The sequence below is a fragment of the Apus apus genome, chromosome 3, assembly GCF_020740795.1.
Source record: "Apus apus isolate bApuApu2 chromosome 3, bApuApu2.pri.cur, whole genome shotgun sequence".
NCBI classification, from domain to species: Eukaryota; Metazoa; Chordata; class Aves; order Apodiformes; family Apodidae; genus Apus; species Apus apus.
In genome coordinates, this window is record NC_067284.1 from 36,406,576 (window position 1) to 36,429,278 (window position 22,703).

Here is a 22,703-nt window from a genome sequence, read left to right on the forward strand (position 1 = left end):
GGTTACAAACACCGGGCAAAAACTTTGAGGAGTAAAAATTGGTTTAGCTGCTGTTATCCCAATCATTGAATTATGAAGAACCTGGTCTTCTGTTGAAAAATCTTCTTGAAAACTTGCTTACTTTGTCTTGTTCTTTTCCATGTATGTATTTCATATCAAAGTTGCACACCCTAAAGATAAACTACATTGCTGATCAGTTCAGCTACAGGGCATGTGTTACATGCAATGCAATATAAAATGCATTTCATAGCACTTGGAAAAAAGTGAAAGCTTTTCCTTTTAATGAAATGGGCCTTAAGAGGCAAAGCTACTGAAATCAGTGCTATAGTGGGAGTTCTGAAGAAGAAAAAACAGACCAGTATTTTTTGAGTAAAATCATGCCTGTGATTGCAATAATTTTCATCTTTTTCAGTCATTATTGAATAGCTTCATGCAATATCTAGGTCATGCTTCTCAAAGCCATCTACAATACTTTCACTCATAAGTCTTTACTGCACTTCTAAGTGCAGTGAAACAGCTTGTGGAAGAAACAGAATTGGTTCTATGCCACCACTTAGGTACAGTCAGGAGTCACTTGTAAATTACAAGCAGAAGATGTACATTAACAGCAAGTAATAATATATTTTTAAAGTAATTTTGGGAAATTAAGATGAAGTGTTAATGTACCAAGTGCCAAAATTACATCAAATTTTTTTACCAATACATGTTTTTAACTGCTTTGAAAACAAAAAAAAAATAATAAAAAAAGCTAAGCCCTCTCAGTTACTTCATCATGAGAGCTCTCCTTCAAATGAATACAAATTTCCTGAAGGAACATACTCAGTATTCTGCTAGTCTTTGTTCATAATTATCAACAAACTAATTTTTTATATAAACTGCATCTGTAGATTGCAAAAAGTCTGAAGATAGTTGGTTGACCATAACTTCTTCACTTAACATTTCAAGCACATGACATTTCACGGTGAATACACTCTTCTTCACTGTCTCTCAGACCTTCTTCCCCATCATCCTTCAGTATTCTTAAGAAACAACTGGCATATTTTTCTTTTTCCAATACCTTCAGCAGCCTGGAGAATGCCTTTGACAAACTGTTGGAGAGATTTCGCTCTGTCATTAGTCCTCTCAGCATCCTGCCTGGTTTGCTCACCATCTGCTGTCACCTTGGTAGCCTAGTGATACAAATTCAGGAAAAGTATAATTAATAAACAGGGTAAGGCTGCACTATGTAATGTTCCTACTGGCTGAATCTATGTACAGAACTTTCCTCAGGCAAAAGGCAATCAATGAATTATTGATCAGATACATGGGAAATGACATGCTCTGTCCAAGTACACAATTAAATTTTATTACCTTTTCCTTTAAATGGAAATTGAAGTATTTATTTTGGGTCCTTAGAAACCTTAGTTGTGTGCAACAGCACACAAAGGGAGACAGGACGAAATTATTCACGGAATTGCTTAAAGAAAGGTTGTTTACATCCTTTTAACAGATTCTTTAAGGAATACTTTCCATAGTTTCCCAATTGTGCACTTTTCAATTGACAAAGCGCAGCAGGTACCACAACCTCTTTGCTTCCTCCCCAGAGGTGTTGTCAAAGAGGCAGTTCATGCCAACAAGCAAAAAAAATTTAAAATCAATACATTAATTAAACCAAGAAAGAGAGAGAGGAAAAAAAAAAAAAAGTTTTTTTTTTTTCAGCTTTAAGACTTGAAGATGTTTGTTAGAACACATTGGGGTGCTCAGCAAAATTTTAGCTTTGTAAAACTAAATCCTTTGTAATTTTATTGAATCACAATAGCACTAGCAGGCTGAATAAAGACATCTGCTGCAGACCTGAAAAGCATACTAAGAAAGGAATCATCTTAAGACATTCTGTTTAGCTCTCAGGGTCCCTGTTTACAAAATGGACTCACTTTTATCACAAGGAAGCTGACCATTTCAAGCAACAAAGCTTGTCAAACTGTCCAGTAAAGCAAAAAAAATTTTTTTTATTTTTTTTATTTTTTTTTTATTTTTTTTTTTTTTTTTTTTTTTGTGGGAGGTGAGATTCTGTGATTCTATTCCCAAGAAATGCCTCAAAGCAGGGCATTATGATCTTTCCCACCTCTGGAAAATGGCTAGAAGGTCAATAATTCAAAATGACCTTGGGTTTTCTCTGACTTGAACTATACAAACTGTTTTCTCAGTTACCAAAAAACCACAAACATCTCAATAGTTAAAGAGAAATAGTATCACTTTAACAATTTTTTTTTTTTTTTTTTGCCTGATTAGCTACTAGGTGAAAGCCCTGAAGACACATCAGGCCAGCTGAGTTTCTGAAATTAAATCCCTGGTGTTATCATACCACCTGTAGTTTAATTCTACTTCAGAGTAGTTACTCTGAAAGTAATTTATATGAAAATGGTTCAGGTAAATAGAATTATACAGTAAGATTAAGAACCCATAGTGACTGGGGGGAGCTGGTTTTATTTCATCCTTATATGAGTAGAAGAACATGGCTTTTTACACATATACAGCTTTAATCATATTATTGGTCACTTCCTCTAAGATTTACAAAACTCCTTTACCTGCCTGGATACAGACCTAAAGTCTTGTCACAGCGAGCTGTAAGGGGCAACTGGGATAAGAAAAAGGAAAAATCCAGAATGTTCTTGATGGGCCACTGCTCTAACCCAGCTTGGTATTTCTGATGTAATTTCATTCTTCATGTAATTGAGAACTACCTTATTATTTATGGTAAAACCCTCCATAATCAGCCTTTTATTATTTGGGTTTTGTTTGCTTTGCATTTTCACATTCATTGTTATTACATTCTATAATATTTCTAAGTCCTTTACTACAAATGATGTTTTAAAACTTATACACACTTCTTAAAATTTTTACTACTTTTTCCACTTTCGTGTTAATTCCAATTGACCACTTTAACCTCTCAATATTTGTAACTGAATGGCATGTACTACATCAATGTGCACATTAATCTGTCATTGAACAGTTTTCATTTCCTCTTGGTGACAGTTCTCTTTAGTACTTAAATCCCACTTAGCTCCACTGAAGGTTACTGTATTTTGCTGTAATTTGCTTTGCTGAAAAACAACCTTTCACTTTGTTATCTGGTCTAGCTTTAACTCTGTAAACCAAATTAGATGGCATATGTCCTTCATGTTGTACTTAGCCATTCCATGGATAATTAAATCTTTCAATTTGTTAATAAAGTTCTACTCATTTTCTATAGATTCAGTTTACTACAGTTCACAATTTCTGTAAAGTCAGTCTCCAGCATCTCCTGACAGTTTAAACAGGCACAACAAACTCCTGGGGAGCAATAAGGGTCACAGAATCACAGAATCTTAGGGGTCAGAAGGGATCTCAAAAGATCATCTAGTCCAACCCACTGCCAGGCAGGATCACCCAGAGCACATCACACAGGAACGCGTCCGGGTGGGTTTTGAATGTCTCCAGCGAAGGAGACTCCACAACCTCTCTGGGCAGCCTGTTCCAGTGCTCTGTCACTCTCACAGTAAAGAATTTTTTTCTGATATTTATGTGGAACCTCCTATGCTCCAGTTTGCGTCCATTGCCCCTTGTCCTATCACTGGATATCACTGTAAAAAGCCTGGCTCCATCCTCCTGACACTTGCCCTTAACATATTTGTAAACATTGATGAGGTTGCCCCTCAGTCTCCTCCAAGCTAAAGAGACCCAGCTCCCTCAGCCTTTCCTCATAAGAGAGGTGTTCCACTTCCCTAATCATCTTTGTAGCTTTAGTGGCTCAAGTTGTTCTAGGGGAGGTTTAGACTAGACATTAGGAAGAATTTATTCACTGAAAGGGTTATTAAACACTGGAACAGGCTGCCCAGGGAGATGGATGAATCACCATCCCTGGAGGTGTTTAAAAGACCTGTGGATCTGGTGCTCAGGGACATGGTTTAAGCACTGGACTTGGTAGAGGTAGGTTAATTGTTGGTAGAGTTAGCTTAGTGGTTGGACTTGATGACCTTAAAGGTCTTTTCCAACTATGATTCTGTGATTAGTCCAACATCCAAATGTAGGAATGTGCATGTGAACATGTAAGAATTTAATTAGTGGAAAAAAACGTGATGATCTTCTGTATGACAGAGTGAATGAAGGAAAGAATATGATGGAGAAAAAAAAAAAAAGACTACTGCACTGATCTAAGAGATCACTGGTTGAAAAGATGCCACAAGAAAGCAAAACCCCCAAAGATTTTGTAGTAACTAAATTCTACTGTCTTCTACATTTAATCTTAAAATAGATAATTTTTAATTTTTTTAAAAATAGTTTTTCCCTTGGAAATAGGCTCCTCACCAATCTCAATCAGCCTTTTTCTTCAGAAATACTTGTTTAACTTTGCAAATTCAGTGAGTATGAAAATTAGATATGGGGGAAAACTTTCCTATGTATGTTTGTACCACATGCTTCAAGTGTTAGCCATTTCATGGATATCATCAGCTACATTGTCATTTGGAAGTGAGACTTGAACACACTCTGTCAGGACTCTCCTTTTTTTTGTGACATTACTCCTATTTACAAACATAGAAAGATTAGGGTAGGACTTGTCACCAGTTGTTAGTCCTCAAATTAAAAAACCCAACTGTAATCTAGTTAACAACTGTCTGTAAGGATAACTGGAAACCCTAAGGCTACTTACTCATTGCAACAATGGAAAACTGCAGAAAGGGAATCAGTGATAATCTGGCCACCACACTAAATCCCTTAAGATCCCACCTTCAATATTCTTCCTTCTAACTCTAATCCACAGGTCAGAATTTGCAACATGATTTTAGGTCATCTCCATGGGGGATTACAATTTATTTAATTTGGGGGCAGATTGTAAAAGGCCAATCAAAAGCCTTAATTGTGCCAAAGAAAAAAATTCAGCCTAAGATCAAGAAACCTTAATACAAGAAACATGAATGTCCCTACTTGTAGAGCTGTCATGAGTTCAAAATTCACCTGGACTTAAAAATACCACAATTATTTCTGGTAGAAAAAGAAAAGTTCAAGCAGAAGTGAAAAAAATATCTTTCTGTGCATGCACAATGAGAGTATCTATAGGTACCTGTATGTGTGTGTGTGTGTGGGCTTACAGACACACACATACATGCATTGTATGCAAACATATTACAGGTGGTTTCTTACCCACTACCCATGATTTAATAATTTTTTTCAAAATTGAATATAATACACACAGACACAAGCAGTTTCTCTGAGAATTTTAGTTCTGTAAGCCATGAACAATTTGAAGACAGGATGCTAAAACTGTATGGGGTTTAGGTAAATTCTCTCAGGTGTTTATTCATCAGTACCATTATACACACCTTTCTTATTTGGATATTTCAATGCAAAGGAGCACAACTTCCAAACATGACTTTTGCTAGTCCTTCCTAGTAATATATTTTGGACGTGTAATTTTATTGTGGTTTTTTCCCCTATTTTTTACTCCACTAGGTGGCACAATTTATATTATTTTCTTAAACAATGTCATACTGTCCAAAATTAGGTCTATAGTGAAACAAAAATTTCCCAATAAAAAGAGCAAATAGCACATCAATTGAATTACAGAAGACTCTAACTACCCTCCTAAGTGAAATATAGAGCACATATTTAAATAAACTCACACATCTTGTACATATATTTGAATTCGCCTTTTAAGTATTGTCCCAAATTCAATTACCTCATTCATTGACTCTTAACGAGAACTTGCCATTTGTTAAACCAGGACTTCCAATTGCCTTGCTAAAAAATTTCTTTAAAATACGTGAATCAGGTTAGGCTACTGTTTACTTTATAGCTCCTGGAGAAACATGCCAACAGAACAGATAACCCAAAATTGAAAATGAAACTGCAAAACAATAAAACTTTTCCTATAACGGCTGGGTGCTGAGTGGAGCCAGGCTGCTTGTATTGCAACAGACAAGCTTAAAAGATACACAAGCAGAGAATTGTCTTGAGACAATCACACTCAGGAGACTTGAAAGGGAGTATGACAAGATGATGCTGCTGATGCAGAAGGCAGGTAGCCAGAGACAGTACTAATATTCAAAAGAAAAGGGAGGGAACCAGGCAGCTAAGTTTCCAAAAGCCTCAGCCAGACAAAGAGAAACTCTGGACATGTAAGAAACTCTGGTAATCCCATGGTTTTATTGCCCTTAAGTTTGTAACATAACACGTAGCTGAAGTCATAAGAAAGCCCTTAAAAGTTATATAAAAAATGCTCCTTCCTTCTGTGTCAGCTTTTCCAAACAAGCTCATTCTTGGGTGTTCTGTATGAGTTTTCTTACACTATTATAAAGTTTTGCAGAAAATATATCTCAATGTATTGACCCAGAAAAAGAGATTGTTAGAGGACTTGCTTTCACTTCACACAATGAGACTGAGAAGAATCTTATAATTCATCTATTCATTCATGTTTAATTCATATTCAGAAGATTTCTGTCACTATGCAGCCTTAACCAAACCCATAGACACCATTGTGATCACAGACTTACTCTTGTCAGTAGTTCATCCATCTCTGTCACCAGGGTATCCAGATTTTCTTGTGCTAGCTGAAGAAGTCTCTCTGGTGCTCGCTGTGGTGAAAGCAAATGCTGTTGGGGAAAAGAGAAGGGAGAGTGGAAACCTATATTTAATGGATCTCAGTGTTTCCAAACCTTCCAGAGATGCAGCATTGAAGATTTCCTTTTCATTACAGTATGCAGCTCCCTATTGTCATTGATTCTTATGTCACATGCATCCAACATGCTTCTCTCAGGAACCTTGACAGCTTACATAGTTTAGGGGAGAACCTAGAACTGTAGCAGTGAACATACAATATATAAAATACATAATTGCTTTATGAAGCACCACCATGAACACTATTTTATTTGTAAGCAACATAACTTTTTGTGTGCCTGCAGTATAATTCCTTGCAAAATGTACACAAATTAATGCTGCAAGTTTTATCTGATAAAATAACTCAAACTAAATAGCTGTAATAACTATTTACCAATCAAGGCAAGTCTCAAGTAAATAAATCCTGAATTTTTCTTCTTCCCTGAACTTACTCATGGCTGTATGTTTTAACAGATTCAAGTACAGTTGAACTAAAGCCCTGTTATTTATATATGTGAACACTGTGAACATACCTTTAATTCCTGTGTCCTGTTCTCAAAACCATGCAACATTTTATATGGAGCAGGCAGTGGACCACTAAGGTTAACACTAAGGATCATCTGGTTTAGCCGATCGAGGTCATTGAGAAGGAGTCCTGTGCATTCATCATCACAAGCTGGCGGGAAGAACAGCAAAGCTCATTTATTCCTGGTACACATACAACTCTGTGAGAGGTAACACTAATTTCAGATAATTTGCCCCAAAACGTAGTGTGAGAAAAAATGAGAAGAATAACTAGGGAACAGGAAAGACCTTATTGCTTACAACTTGGTCATGGGACAGTGTAATACAAATCATGAAGAACAAAATTGGTAGTCTTACCTCAAAAAAAAAGAGGAAAAAATCCATGGTGTCCATTATGGACTAGCTGATATAAAAACCTAAGCTAGACAAGCAATTTGAATAAAGTTTGAGAAAAGTGGGCAGGCAATTTGGAAAATCTAAGAAGCATTTGAAGCAGTATAGTACAGTTATGGATTTGGATGTAAGCAAAAAACTACAGAAATCTTAAAATTTACATAGTTTATGATCGTATAACAGCATGGCCAAGCATGGTAAACTCATTATGCAGACAGTAGAAAGAGCCCAGGTAACAATACAAACAGGTTTATTTTAAGAAATGTTTCTCATTTATGCTTCCTTTCTTGCAAATATTCTTTAGCATGAAAAATAATAAAAATAATAGTGTCTGTTGCACACACCAAAAGGATTTTGCATTTCCCTCCCCATTGCTTTCTATTAACTATCACAAGAAATTCTCATAAGCTTAGTCTCCTATAATTTATGCCACAGACAGGAAAACTCTTCATGATTTGGAAAACAGTTGCAGGAATGCCTTTCTGTTTCCCTGCATACGGATGCTAACACAGGACTGGTAAACATAAACAACATCTCAGGAGACAGGGAAAACTGACAAAACAAACTCATTCTTGGTGTTAAGCAACATGGAAGGTTGTACCTAAAGTTTTACAGGTATGTAATTACGTATTTCAGCAACACTCCTTAGGCAGCTTAATGGCTAAAAAAGTACTAAATGTCGTCTATGCTTCTGCAGCAAAAGAGAAGTAATTTTCAAAAGAGAACTACATTTTTCCCCCTGAAAACTATTCTTCATGAAGTTTATATCTTTTCTATTCTTCAAAGTAATGACAATCACCCAAAAGTTGTTCCTATGCTGTAGGTTGGCTGTTCAACATAGCAAAGACTTGAGTCAAATAGAAAGAAAAGAAGAATAATAAGTACTAGTTTAATCCACCATGAAACTTATGAGATGACTGAAAAGGAGACAAGACAGATGCTGGATTAGTGCAGAAAGAAGTGGGTGTGGAAAGCTAGATACTGTTATTTTAAAACTTCCTTTTGCATTTCCATTGCTTCTATCTGCAGACTTCTTCCTCCTTTTTCACAGTATTTTGTTACATACATTGAACTGCACTGGAACTTCTCTGCAGTTTTTAACTGTGGGCATGATACATTCTGATTTATATTTCTATGTGAAATTAAAAAAATAGTTAATCTTATAACATCTCAGCTCTTGTCACCTGAGCAGCTTGCCTCTAGATGTCAGGGAGGATTAAAGGAAAAGTGAGCTTTACAGCCAACTGCCTGTTTTATAGAACACCTGTTCTGTAGCTGGTCACGGAGGTAAGTAGACTTCACAATCATTTTGCTGGATGCAAAAAAGTGATCTTGGACCTGAAAGGAATTGTTTTTTGTTGGTCGGTTGGCTGGGGTTTTTTTGTGGGTTTTTTAGGTTGTTTTTTTTACTCATACAGTATTTCACTTATCAAACAAGCTAAATTTATTCTTCCTGAAAATTGTCAGGCTGGGTGGTAATAAAGTTCTAAAAATTTGCTATATGTTAAAGACAAATTAAATTCACACCAATAAGAAATGAAATGAACAACTTATGAAGAGATGGAGTATTCTCCATGACTAAACAATTGAAAAGTGAGCATCAGTATAAATTAATACAACTTGCACAATCCGATTGAAAAGAGGATCTACATCAAGTGAGGACCACAGGTGAGCAGATAAGACAGGACTAAGCTACTTCAATAAACAGTCTGAAATGCACTGTAGCTACGGGAAGTATTTCAAGAGTATGATTATATTTTGCCAGACTAAATACTTTTGTGTCTGTCTTTGAACCTGCCAGGATAATTTTGTGTCTAATATTAACAAATGCAGCACCAAATTCAGACCATTAAAGCAGCGCAAGCATGTAAGAGACAAATCATGCAGTCAAAGTTACAAGGAGTCCAGCAAGCAATTAATACAAATGACTGCATTTTTCTGTTTTCACCACACTTTCCCATGCACAAAAAGTCCTGTAAAGATTTTGACTTACCTCTTGTGAGAAGCATCTCCAAAGTATGCATGGAAAATAATTTTTTTATTAAAAAACCAGCTACTCAAGTAATAAAAGACACAAAGTTTATGGACATTTAACCACTTCCTCCATCTTACAAGCAGAAGATAATGTACAGGAAAGGAATTGCGTGTCTGAGCCACAATGTAGTCCTCCAATTGAGTGATTATCTAACAAGAATTTTGCTTTAATACCTTCAATGTTGTCAAGATTCAGAAGACAGTGTTATGACTATGTATTTTTTAGGCCAAAGGGCCACTATGAAATCTCTGATATGAGGTGGTATCTTATCATAGTCAATTACTCTTATTTTCCTGTTGTTTCTCAATAAACACTGAACTATTGTTAGCCTCATTAATATGCTGGTTGTTCCTTATTTTTCCTATTTTAGCACTGGTCTCACACCAAACAATAAACATGACCTCCTCTGCCCCCAAAACAGAACTCCTGTAAAGAGCTGAAAACTTTAGCTTCTTTGTCAGTGCTGCTGGTTTCAGGGAGTTTGCATATTCAATATGTCTCCAAAATCTGGAAAAATTCAGATCCAGATCAATGTCTTAAGTACTGACTCAGGTTTATTTCTGATTTTCATCATTTAGAAAGCCTTGTTTGCTGGTTCAAATACATCCAAGTACTAATTAGGTTTACATAGCACCTAGTTGGGTGAAAGACATTGCAGTGTGTGTCAAAACTCAAGAGGAGCTCAAGCATCAGAAAAAGAATAAATGATAGCTTATCAGCTTCTAGGCCAAGTATGGGTACCTGTCCCTTATTGAGCTTCTGCAGACAAGAGTAGCAGCTGTCCAGAGCAGAGGTAAGTTTAATTCTTACAGCTGTGTCATAAGGGCTCACAGCTTCTGTTAAAGGCAGAACATGGCAGAAACTCATCCAAGGCTTCCCAGATTTGGTGTTACACATCTTATCTTTCATTTCAGCTCGCTCTGTGAAGACGTGTGATAAGATGTTCATAGCTCCTGCTGATTTAAAGACTGTAGGAGCTAAAAAATGCTTCTTTTAACAGATCAGTCAAGATCTGCCTCTGACAGAGAGAGTATTTCTGCTTAGTTCTGAATTTAGAACATCATGGAGTAATTCCCTGTTTCAGAGGGAAAACCTTGCTTCTGCCACAACCAATGGTTAGGAACTTCTTTGTTCTCCTCAGGACAGAACTGAGCAGCTGGCAAAAAACCTCCCTCTTATTGCAAGAACCAGTCTACTTAGAGTAGAATACTTCAGTGTCCATGGTAGTAGACCTGGTAGTAAAGGAATCTGACAATATAATTTTCTCCTTCTACCAAAATTGAATACCTAAATTTGTAAAGATGTAGGGCTGTTGACTGCAGCATGCAGCATGGCAGAAGGTCCATTTTTTTCCCCTAAGATTGAGTTAGAGAAAAATTCCTAATGACTGTTCTCTCTATGCCATGATTGTTTCCTGTTCCCTCTTAATTTTGTTCAGCAGAATTATATCTACTACTTTACATTTAGGTTTTTGCTTGACCCCAAGGAACGTTTGTGACAAGAGCATATATCTGAGGAAAGGTTTTGCTGTTTGTATTGCAACAGAGCTCAAAATATCAAAGCCAAGTTTTTTTAAGTCCCCATTATAGTTATGACTTCTGCCCTGAGAGCATTCAGGTGAGTTTTGACTTGCCATGTTTAACAATAAAGCCTTGAAGCTCTTGCTAGGATCATTTTTTTTCCCCTAAACACTGCACAGTAGCAACCACAGTCACTGTTCCAACAACATTGTAATCTAAGGTTCTTCATTTTATGTAATACAAACTCAACAACATAAGTGAAGTGGAATGTCATAAGGTATAACAAAAAATACACAAGAGAATTGCTGATCTAAGAAAATGCACAGTTGCTACAGGCTTGATCCAATACCGCTTGTAGCTCCTTCTGTCCACTTCAGCTTGCTAAGGTCAAAGCTCTTTGGGAAGGCTGAGGCGGAAGCATAAACATGCTTTGGCTTGTTTACCTGTTTGTGGTATATATGTGTCAAATATGAATCAAGCAAACTAATCAACTCAGTCTGTCTAAGCATGTTGGGTACATGAAGAAAGGCTATAGCATCACAGAATCATAGAATCATCCTGGTTGGAAGGGATCTAGAAGATCATGAAGCCCAACCATAACTTAAATCCCCCTACCATAACCTAATTTACCCGTTCAGTGCTCAAATCATGTTGCTGGGCACTATATCTACATTTCTTCTAAATACTTCCTGGGGTGGTGACTCCACCACCTTCCTGGGCAGCCTGTTCCACTGTCCAACCATTCTTTTGGTAAAGAAATTCTTTCTAATATCCAGTCTAAACCTCCCTGGTGCAGTTTGAGGCCATTTCCTATAGAAATGAACAGTCTGCTCCTGTTCATCCCACAACTCAGCCATGTTCTGGATTGGGACAGTGCAGTTTAACTAAGAAAGAAGAAAATACAGGTCTTCAGCACTGTAGTGCCAGTCAGCAATTGCTGGTCAATAACTTTCAGCAGAATGAACACTGAGATATGTTCATTTATTAAAAATGGGTGATGCATAAGGGAACATCAATCATTTAGAGGACAATTAATTTGGAGTTACAAATAATAATAAAAATCTGTAAACATTTGAGAAGATTTGGGAGAACTTTCATCATATTTGACAGTATACAAGAATGTTGGCAGTATTATTAAAAATAGTTTGAAATTATCACTACTGACTTTTTGAAAAGAGAAAGGAAAGTGAGCCTAAGTGGTGGCCAAGAAGGCCAACAGCATCCTGGCCTGCATCAGGAATAGTGCGAGAAGCAGGACCAAGGAGGTGATCCTGCCCCTCTACTCAGCCTTGGTGACACCACACCTTGAGTGCTGTGTGCAGTTTTGGGCATCGCAGTATAAGAAGGACATGGAGGTGCTGGAGAGGGTGCAGAGAATGGCAACTAGACTGACTAGGGGTCTGGATAATGAGCCTTATGAGGAGAAGGTGAGAGAGCTGGGACTGTTCAGCCTGGAGAAGAGGAGGCTGAGGAGAGACCTCATTGCTCTCTACAACTACGTGAAAGGAGGTTGTAGTGAGGTAGGTGTTGGCCTCTTCTGCCTCATGACCAGTGATAGGATGAGTGGAAATGGGGTCAAGTTGCACCAGGGGAGGTTCAGATTGGGTATTAGGAAAAATTTATTCACAGAAAGAGTGGTGAGGTCTTGGAACAGGCTGCCCAGGGAGGTGGTGGAGACACCAGTCCTACAGGTGTTCAAAAAATGGGCAGACATGGTGTTTCAGAAGACAGTTTAGTGGTTAGGGTTTGTAGAGCAGATGATTAGACTTGATGACCTTGAAGGTCTTTTCCAACCTTGGTGATTCTATGATTCTATAAAGAAGTCTTCATTAGCAAAGTATTATGAATATCTGTACATTACAATCTAGATGGGCACTTTAGCTGAGGAAATAACCCAATTAACAATACTACTAAAAAAATAATAACAAAATTACAATGGGGAGAAGATAATTCAGACTCTTGTATTACTTATTTTAAAAAGTCTAGGTTTTGGATAGAATTTTCCATTCCCTGATAGTGTCCTAGAGAAAACAAGATTGCTCTGTTCCAAAAATATAATGGGAAGTGAATTCTGCCAGTGCCTTTTTCTTCTGATTATCTTTCCATTGTTATTTAGCAGTAAACAAACTCTCACACTTTCTACAGTGGTTTTAAAAAATATATATATTCTCTTTCCATTCTATCTGTACCTTTCTAAAATAAAACTGTTATAATGCAGCATTGAAAAGTGACATGCACTAAGTGACTGAAAAATGAAATTTTATGAAAAAAACCCGGTAAGAACTGAGAAAAGCAGATTTTTAGCTATATTAGAAATAGATCATTTTAATGAACATGCATGCCTCTCCAGATTTTTTTCTGTCTTTTCACTGCATATTTTCATTCTGAAAATCTTTAGAATGCTTATGATAAGGAATATGTTAAAATATTATTGTTCTATTTAAACATTAATACCTACAATATTGTTGTTAAACCACCTCTCTATCTGGAGTTACATGTGCATTATTTAGTTTCCATGTCATACTGTGTGGTGACTTCTTATGGAATTTGCCAAAAATTCATCGTATAGATGGCTATTCATTGCTAAATATTTAAAGTAAAATTTCACCTTCCTAAATATTAAGTATAACATAGTAGCATTGGGCAGTTTAATCACACTATGCTTTATGTCACTTACAACTACATTTTTTCAAGCATGGGTGATTGTCTTTGGACGTATTACCTTTAAACTAGACCATTTTATCACCTAAGTAGGGGTTCTTCACACTTCTAACAGGTACAATGCAATTGCAGTACTTGAAATGGAACTCTGCAAATGAGTAAAAGTAGATACATGCATCCAGCTCATTTTAAATATTGAATACAAGTAGGATTCTGTATAGAGCACTAATTTTCTGTACATTAAAAGTACTTCATCACTATTATGATTACTGTTAAGGTTTCATTACAACTGAAGATAGTCAGAAAGGAATTTACTGAGTATTTTGGAAGTGGATGATAGATCAAAGTAAATATATGTTGTACACAAGACAAAAATTCTCAGCTACATTAAACTCAGATTGGAACAGGAAATATTCTGGGCATAAGAAAGGTCTCCTCAAAAGGTGTTTCTAACTGTTCTTTTATAGCACAGTGACTATTAAAGCACATTAGGAGCTGTAGCAATGAATCCCTGTCAGAAGATAACAGCTGTACTCTGAAGCCTGTGATACACTGGGCAATGTTAACTCCAGGCAAGCTTCCCATCAAGTCTACACTTGCCACACTCCCTTTGTTTGCCACAGCCCCTGTGCCTACCACATGCTACCAAGGTAAATGGTTTTCTACCATGTGAAGGCTATTGCCATACATGAGCAAAGGCAGGTTTGGAGTAGTGCAGCGGTTGAGGAACCTTTAAACAAAGGAAAAATCTTATGTTGAGAGCAAATAGGCATAAAGTGCCTAATTAAATACTTAACTGCTCTTTTTGCGATTGATGACGTGGATGCTATTGATGTGGTGTCAATAGTAACAGACATTCCTGTGACAGGGCAGATACAAAGTACCTCCCACCTGTTCCTATAGGTGGTTTCTGTTTTTATGACTAAAGGAAAGAAATCTTTTAATGGATTCCACGCTTCTAGCAATGACATGAAATATCCATATGCACATGCAAAGGACTGTTTTTATGGTTAAAACAGACTAACACGTTAAAGTAAAAATGCTGCTACAGGCAGTGCAGATCTATTTCACAACATGAGTATATTGCAATTAAATTAGAGATTATAGCCCACCACATCTTTCAAAGCAAAAAGATGAAACATTTGATTTGTCTGCACACAGCTTTTCCCATTCACAGTGAGGATTTTTAACCTTGTTATCCACACAAGAAAAGAGTCTGATTAATAAGTTGGAAAACCATTACAAATGGAAGCTTGTACTTAAAGCTGTTTCATACAAAGAACCTCTGCCATCCAGGATATCCAAAAGACTCTTCTGAATACTGATTAGGTACTTGTCCAGTAAAAAACATATTAGGTGGTGCCTGGGATTGGCTATACTGGAAACATATTACTGGAAATAATGTAACGGGCATTAATCATCTGGAAAATGTAAGTAATTTTCATATAGACACCACTCTGGAAAAAATAGTCCGTATTTTAAAATTTTGTAGCTGTAACAATTACGGACTTAACTCATGATTCCAATTCTCCTTAACATGTAGGCCACAAAATGGAAGCCAAAGCATATTTTTTTCAGCAAAGTACTTACTTCCTCTCTTGCATTCATTTTGCTGTCATTTAAAATAGACCTCAAGATATACAATAGTTCAGAATTAAGTCCTGAACTACATCACACTGCAGGACATTATAACTTTATTTCCCTTAAGTACACAAAGGTTTTCCTCAATGAATCAATTCCATATTATTAATAATATAGAAATATAAGGATTTATGTCTATATTTCCAGTAATCTTCCTATTAATTTTCAAAGAGAACTTGTAGCTGGGAATCCGAACGAATGCAAAAAGACTGAACTCAATAGTCAGATTTAGCTTAGTTCTGCTAAACACTGATCACTCTGTGAGAGCTGATCACAGCCATTAAGTTGAGTTAAACTATGTTCTGCACTGTGTAGACCCCAACCCTACCTGCCTAATGCCTTCTTCTTTAACCACCCAAAGAAGATACACATTTAATTCTTGGATTATATGATACCTTCAGCCATTTTTAGCACTTCTTCAGTTTCTTTATTTTTCCAATTTGCTTTTAAAATGTTTCCGTTTTGCTTGAGCTGTGCTTGCTGACTTTAATGTTAGATAGCTGTACACCTCTGGGTATTGAGGTACAGAATGAATGCATTCTGTGAAAATAAACCCCTATTTTTTCGGTACCTACTTGCCTTGATGGTGCATGTCCCTCATATAGGCAAAAAAAACGAAACTCAAAAGGAAAAAGCTCCAATTAAAGTCTTATAATAGATAAAAATCAAAGAAAATATTAAAACAAGTTTATTGTGCCTTGGAAATATATTCAAAGACACAGAGAGTAAGAAATATTATATACTGTGGACTTACTGGATCCCTATTTGTTCTCTACTTTAAAAGGAACAATAAGGGACTTGTTAGGGGATTAAAAAAAAAAATTCACAATAAAATTAATGCCTACTCAGTTGGGGGAGATTGGAGGAGAGGAAGATGCCTTATTTCAGTCAGGATTTATGGAGTGTTCTAGGAAGTTCTTGATTCCTTGTTTGTTTGGTTTGGTTTGGTTTTTTTAAGAAGTAGGCATACTTCTTAAAGTATGGGCTTAAAGGTTGTGGGCTTAGAACAAACACTATTCCATTCATTGGGGAAAAAATCCAAAAGACAAGACATTTGGTATATATCAAAACTGAACGTAGGGCAAAGACACCAATGCTGTAAAATTTAACTTGGTGTTTTAGGCTGTTAGTTTTCTATTTTAAATAAAGGAAGTTATTTGCTCCTGGATATATCGTACTGTCATTCCTTATATCTTTTAAATAACAATGGGTGGTTGTTGGACCAACATGATCAAGCAAATCTTGGTAAAAACTTTCTGTGTGACTCATGGCATAGAGTATTGCAATGGCTGGTTAACTACTTAAGACAAGACTAAAAAATTCACTAAGAGCAAATATTGTCACAACAGCAACAACCTTTAGCAAAACTACAGACCTCAAAAACCCACAAAAAGAAATCTTGCAAAGCTTTGTTGGCCATTTTCAGTGAGCCTATTAAAAAGTATTGAGCGTTTTCCTAATATCTCAAGGCTTTTGAAAAAAATTGGCCTGAATGTCAAAAAAGTAAGAAACCTAGTGACTGTTTTTAAAGAAACCCACACAACGGTCTGGTGCACAAGCAGGACTACATTTCTGAAATATGACAAACACAATAAAATATTCTCAAGAATTCCATTAGTATACGTACAAATGCACTCCATGCCATCACGCGCATGCCGATGTTCACAGCCAGCACACTTCCACCCTGTGAATCCAGGCTTGCAAGTGCACTGTCCAGTGACAGGGTCACAGGGGACAGGCAGGGAACCATAGCGATCACACTCACATTCCTGGCAGGAGCCTCCTGGACTCTGTGGGTTTCCCATGTAGCCAGGAGAACACCTAAACGTTACAAATACAAAACCATGTTTGGCCAAGTGATATGCATAGTGTGCAACTCTGAATACTTGGCAAGACTGTAAACAAAATGTACAGGAACATTCATCCATGAACCATTACAAAATCTTTAGTGCTTTATGACCCAGTATGTATTTGCAGAGGAAGTGTTGCAAACAGTCCAACAAACTGGTAATAACTTTTAAACAGGACGTGGAGCAGTCTGGATGGAAAAGTGTACAAAGGTGATTCCACATCCCTAACAGTTTTCAGCTAAACTTCTATTATACCATGAAAAAAGTTTCTACATTAGCAATGTCTGGACTATTAACCTTTTCCCACGCTAGCCACTTATGTTTTGGGTCAGAAGTGAAATCTCATAGTAGACACTTGGTAATGTTGACCCTCTTAATCACACAACGTTGCTATGGATGGGACAACAGCTGCTGTCTATGTTATTAACTTGTAATTTGATCATTAGCATGTTTATATGTCTTTCACAGTCAGTGCTTGTGAGGGCACAACAGCCACTAGAACGAAGTGTACAAGTGACAGCAAGACACACAATAAGCATGGTATCTGAATTTAGATAAATTTTGTATTTTTGGTTTAACCTCTGAGGCTCAGGGGAAAAAAAAGCCTTACAAATCAGGAAGTGAGACTTGGGCAATATTTTAATTTAAATAACATTGATTATCAATTTACTGTGAGTGCCCATAAAAATTGTCTATTATGACTGAGTGTGAACAAATAACTTATCCAAAAGTGTGTATTTAAACATTAGTAAATACATAAGCAACCAGTTGAGCAACCTGGTCTAGTGGGAGGTGTCCCTCCCCATGCAGGGGGGTCAGAAATAGATGATCTTTAAGGTCCCTTCAAACCCAAACCATTCTATGATATTTTTATAGTATCAAAGGACACTGCTCTCCTTCATGCCTTGCCTGCCTTTCAATGTCCCTCTTTCTTCTTTTTCCATTCATCCTACCTTTCACAGTACTGGCCTTCATATCCAGGTGGGCATGAAGTACACCGGTAGTCGCCAGGTCCTTCCGCAACACAAGAGGGGCTAAAACTAAACCAAAATAAATAAAAAAACTTTTTTTCACTCTATTGCATCATTTCACTCTAGTCAGCTGTGCAGAAGGGCCCATGGTAAGCTCCACCCTTAATGTAAATGAAAGCATTTTCTTCTCTGTTTAGAAACATGTGGGAGATCCCTCCTTTCTACTAAGAATTTTGTGAGTGCCTTGCTTAGAGAGCTGTGAATACACAGCTTAGAAAAATGCTGGAAGGGCAGAATCCATAAGCAGTCAACAACACCCATGCTGTAGGCTTGTGTGACTGAAGGATGCTGTCACTCATAGTGATCAAGAAAAATAAGTAATGGAAGGATTTAAAACAAAAGATTAAGAAACTAAGCTAAAAAATGTCCAGCTTTTCCAGTCTAATTTAATTTTAGTTTGAATAAAAGGAGATAAGCCAGTAATAGTTTGCTCAAAGGTGAGACATAAAGAGGGAGAAAGAAACCCAAGTCATAGCCATGTGGACTCTTCCAAAAATGCTTCATCAGCTCATATTCTGAAGGACTGAAGAGAAAAGACTGGTCTAGAGAGGAAAAAGCCCTAAATGCTACCTTCTTCTGGATCAGGAAGGGGTAGTATTTTAATAATAAAAGGCACCAGATTATTTTGACTAAGCCATGACATAGATGAGTAATTAGAGACTGAAGTGCACAGCTATGGGAACTGTGCAAAGCTGTATGTTGCTAGAACATGAGTGCAGTAGAGGCCTGCACAGACAGTTAAATCAAATAAAAATGGTAGGTAGGGGAAAAGAAACAGAATGAAATGTTATAATGGTGCAATACCGTAAAACTCTCTCAAGCCTTTGTGGAAGAAGAACTGGATTAGCACAGAAGTGGCTACTAGTGAGCCCAGAGCTCCTTCTTTGCACAGTGCAGTCAGCATCCCACTCTAACTTGCTTAGAATGCATTAAATCAATAGTGCTTGAATGAGTATGTAAAAGAACACCTTTGCAAAAATATGCAAACAAATTGATCTATTACTCACAAACTCATTATCCAACACATTTTCAGCTCTATAAAAATAGATCCACACCCCAAGAACAACTCATTCTCTCTGTTGATTTTTTTGTGTGTTTTTTTTTTTTTTCCCAGCTCATCATGTTTGAAGCAGGCTGCTGATTGTACAGGAGCATATTGGCAGTATTTAAAACCTTAGCAGGGTGTTAAAAAAAATCATTAGTAAAAATAATTGCACTATACTCATTCACAAATATTATTATGGCAGTCATGACAAAACAAGCTAATGGGGTAGCTCATTAGTGGTCTGCCTTCCATGCAGATTATGATTCCTCGACTACCACACAGTAACTGCAGGTAGTAAGATTTTTTCCTTAATTGTATCTTGAAGAGCTTACACTGAGCTTTCACACAAATCCAAGGTGTCATATCCTCGTTTTCCATGCAATTCTGTAGCTTTATGGAATGGACTTATCCAACCTAGGCCTATCCAGTGAAAAGTAAGGCATGTATTCTAAACCAACTGTTCAGACATCCTCTCTCAGCAGTGGAAAATGGAGATGCACATACAGGCATTTACACATATTTGAAATATCTCCTCTTCCACCCTCTCTCCAATGGTGAATTCCTTCAGCTTTAACATGGGTGAGATGTATAGTTGGCTGTCCCTGCATTTACTAAACACGTACCAAAATTATAGATGGCTATAGACATCTGAAGTAGAAAACTCATCCATGATATATAGACATCTGAACTAAAATCTATAAAACCCAAGCAGTTCTGTTTCTGGACATTCTCAGATCTGACTGTTCTCTCTACAGCACTAAGAAACCAGATGACTACCTCATGATAAAACATATTTACTTATTTCAGACTAGGTGTTATTCGCTTATCTCATGTCAAGGCTTTTGAACAGGAAAGCCTCAAGATGACTTTTATGTGAGCATGACACAAAAGGCCCTGACAACACCGCAGCCATGCAGGCTGTGTGGCCGTATGAAATACTGGCACTTTGCTTGCTCTCCTTCCTCAAGCAGCTCAACAATTTAAGTGCACACTTGGTCCATCTTATTTGCAACTTGAATGTCCTTTCCTGATACTAGTAGAACACCTAATCAAGTTGTAATAGAAAACATTCATGAAAAAGGGTACAACTCAGAAAAACTTGCAATTAAAACCACATTATAACTTTATGAGATAAAGGGTATTTCCTTCAGCTCTTTTTATAATTGTTTGGTTGTTTTCAGTTTGCTATTTATGAGCTTTAGAAGTCTTCTTAAAAACATTTGTCATGGGTGATAGATCATGATAAATTTAGCTACTGATGTTTCAGAAAGGGATTCCTTCCTTCAAAATAAAATTCACACCATCCCAAAATGATAAAATGAAGAAAAAAGATGGAAAAAAAGCAAACACAAAACAAAAAAAACAAACCCCAAACCCCCCAAACTCAGATGTACTGGCTGAAATACTCACTAAAACATAGTAAAGGTCAGACAAAGCACAGAAAAATGGTTTTAAGGAACACTTCCAACCTTTCAAGAGAACAATCATGAAACACAAACCTTTTCAGAGTAGTACAACAGTATGATTCCAAACATCATTAAGAGTTTTTCAGCAAAACAACAAACAAATCTCAAGTGCTGAATTATCATCTATGGGGAACACATGCAGAGACATTGCAGCAAGGCTCATTAGCATAAAACAACCAGTAAAATTTATGCTGCAATAACTATATTGTTTTTAAATTATTCTATCTTTCACAAATTGCCTAAAACTCATGTAACATTAAATAAGGAATCAATAAATTCCACAGTGGAGTAAGAAAGGCACTGTAATACATTTATACCAACATAATATATGAGCATAAGAGTTTTTAAAGTTCCCTTGTGGCTATATTGTACTTCAGTTCTACTCTAGCTTCATTTGTGAGAATATCTTCAGAACACACATTCATTATCTGTTGAGCATTGCATTTTCTAGCACTTATTAATTTATTCATCACAAATTAGCAAGGGAGCAATTTCTGACTTTTAAAGGAAGATCAATTAGCAAAAGTAGATATGAAATTTTTTAGTATGGATTATGTGACGCAGTTCTCCTGTAGGCATCTGGAAAAGGACACAGTGAGCCCAAAACAAAGCTCTTGCTTGCTGGAGATGTAATTCTGCATCAAGAGTTTGCTTACTTACTTGTTACTAGAAATGGACAGGGGACAAGCACAAGGTTGACAGTCATCTGGAGAGCCTTGGACAATGCCATAAAATCCCACTGCACATCTCTCACAGTGGTGACCAGCAGTGTTGTGCTGACAATTCTGCAGAGGAAGGAGACATAATGAAAGCTGTATTTGATAATTACAAGAATGAACACAAGATTTTATTCCCAGCCTCAGATATTCAAACTTATATTAATATTTTTTCTCTCCATGATATGATTCGCAGTGGGTCTGCTCATTTTAAACATCTATCAAATGCATGCTGAGTTATATATGGTTTTACAAGAAGAAAGAATGGAGGCCTGTAGCTAGCCACATGTATCCTACAGAATTTCTTATCCCACTCATCTTTCTTTTCCTCTTTTGTTCCAGTTGTTGAAGCAGATGTAATAATTAAAATTCAACCTTACTGTATCAGGTCACACATATTATTACCTATAAGAGCAGTGTTGTGTTTATTGCCTGACACATAGCACATTATCTCTTTAGTTTGCACACACTTCGTTATTCTTTTTACACAAATAGTAGTTCAGCAGCAATAAAGCCCTGCATAGTTTGAACTCTAGAAAATAAGAATGAAAAACTTTTAAAGGTACGTGGTTTGCTTTTTTGAGCCCCCCTTTAACTTTGACACTCTAGCTATTTAAGCAAAATGGAACAAAATATTGTCCTGTTTTTTTAGATCAGTTACACAACTTACAAATTTTACATTAAGATCAACCTAGTGCATAAGTGCAGAAATATAATACCTGACAAATGGATGTTTCAGGATCACACATAGTACTGTGTCCGTGACACTGACATGGAACACAGGCGCCTAAGGGCTGAGCAGGTGTCCTTCCTGCAGGTGAAGATGGAAGCCTATAAAATCCTGGAGAGCATGACTGCAATAAAAAAGATGCAGAAGAAAACAGATCATTACAGAGTGCACTAGGTATGGAGAGCATTGCAATCTTTCCAATCACCAGTTTTTACAAGTTGTGAAAAGAACCTGACAGTCCTCCAGCTGTGTTACAAACAATATACAGTACTTTACAGATAACAAGAGTCAGCCCTAATTGGAAACACTGCTGAAAAATCCCTGGAGCACTCCACTGGCACCAGATTTTTCATATTACAGCTTGAGAGACCTTTCATTCAGATGCAGAACACCTCACTGTTCTCACTGTGCATCAAGCATCAGTCCTTTCATTTCTTAAAAATGAGGTTTGTTTTTTAATTTTATTTTATTTTATTTT

At 36.8% G+C, this 22,703-nt stretch overlaps 1 protein-coding gene across 1 annotated transcript in view; it reads right to left on the bottom strand.

Annotated features, from left to right (window-relative positions):
• Positions 1 to 22,703, bottom strand: part of LAMA2 (laminin subunit alpha 2) — a 376,628-nt gene that overhangs the window by 83,295 nt on the left and 270,630 nt on the right. Inside the window, exons 29-35 of the mRNA XM_051616318.1 lie at positions 22,215 to 22,349; positions 21,440 to 21,564; positions 18,191 to 18,277; positions 17,015 to 17,208; positions 7,146 to 7,288; positions 6,510 to 6,608; positions 1,058 to 1,169 (exon numbers count right to left, since the gene is read on the bottom strand). Of these exons, the coding sequence (XP_051472278.1) occupies positions 1,058 to 1,169; positions 6,510 to 6,608; positions 7,146 to 7,288; positions 17,015 to 17,208; positions 18,191 to 18,277; positions 21,440 to 21,564; positions 22,215 to 22,349 (895 nt within the window). The remainder of the gene's footprint in view (positions 1 to 1,057; positions 1,170 to 6,509; positions 6,609 to 7,145; positions 7,289 to 17,014; positions 17,209 to 18,190; positions 18,278 to 21,439; positions 21,565 to 22,214; positions 22,350 to 22,703) is intronic.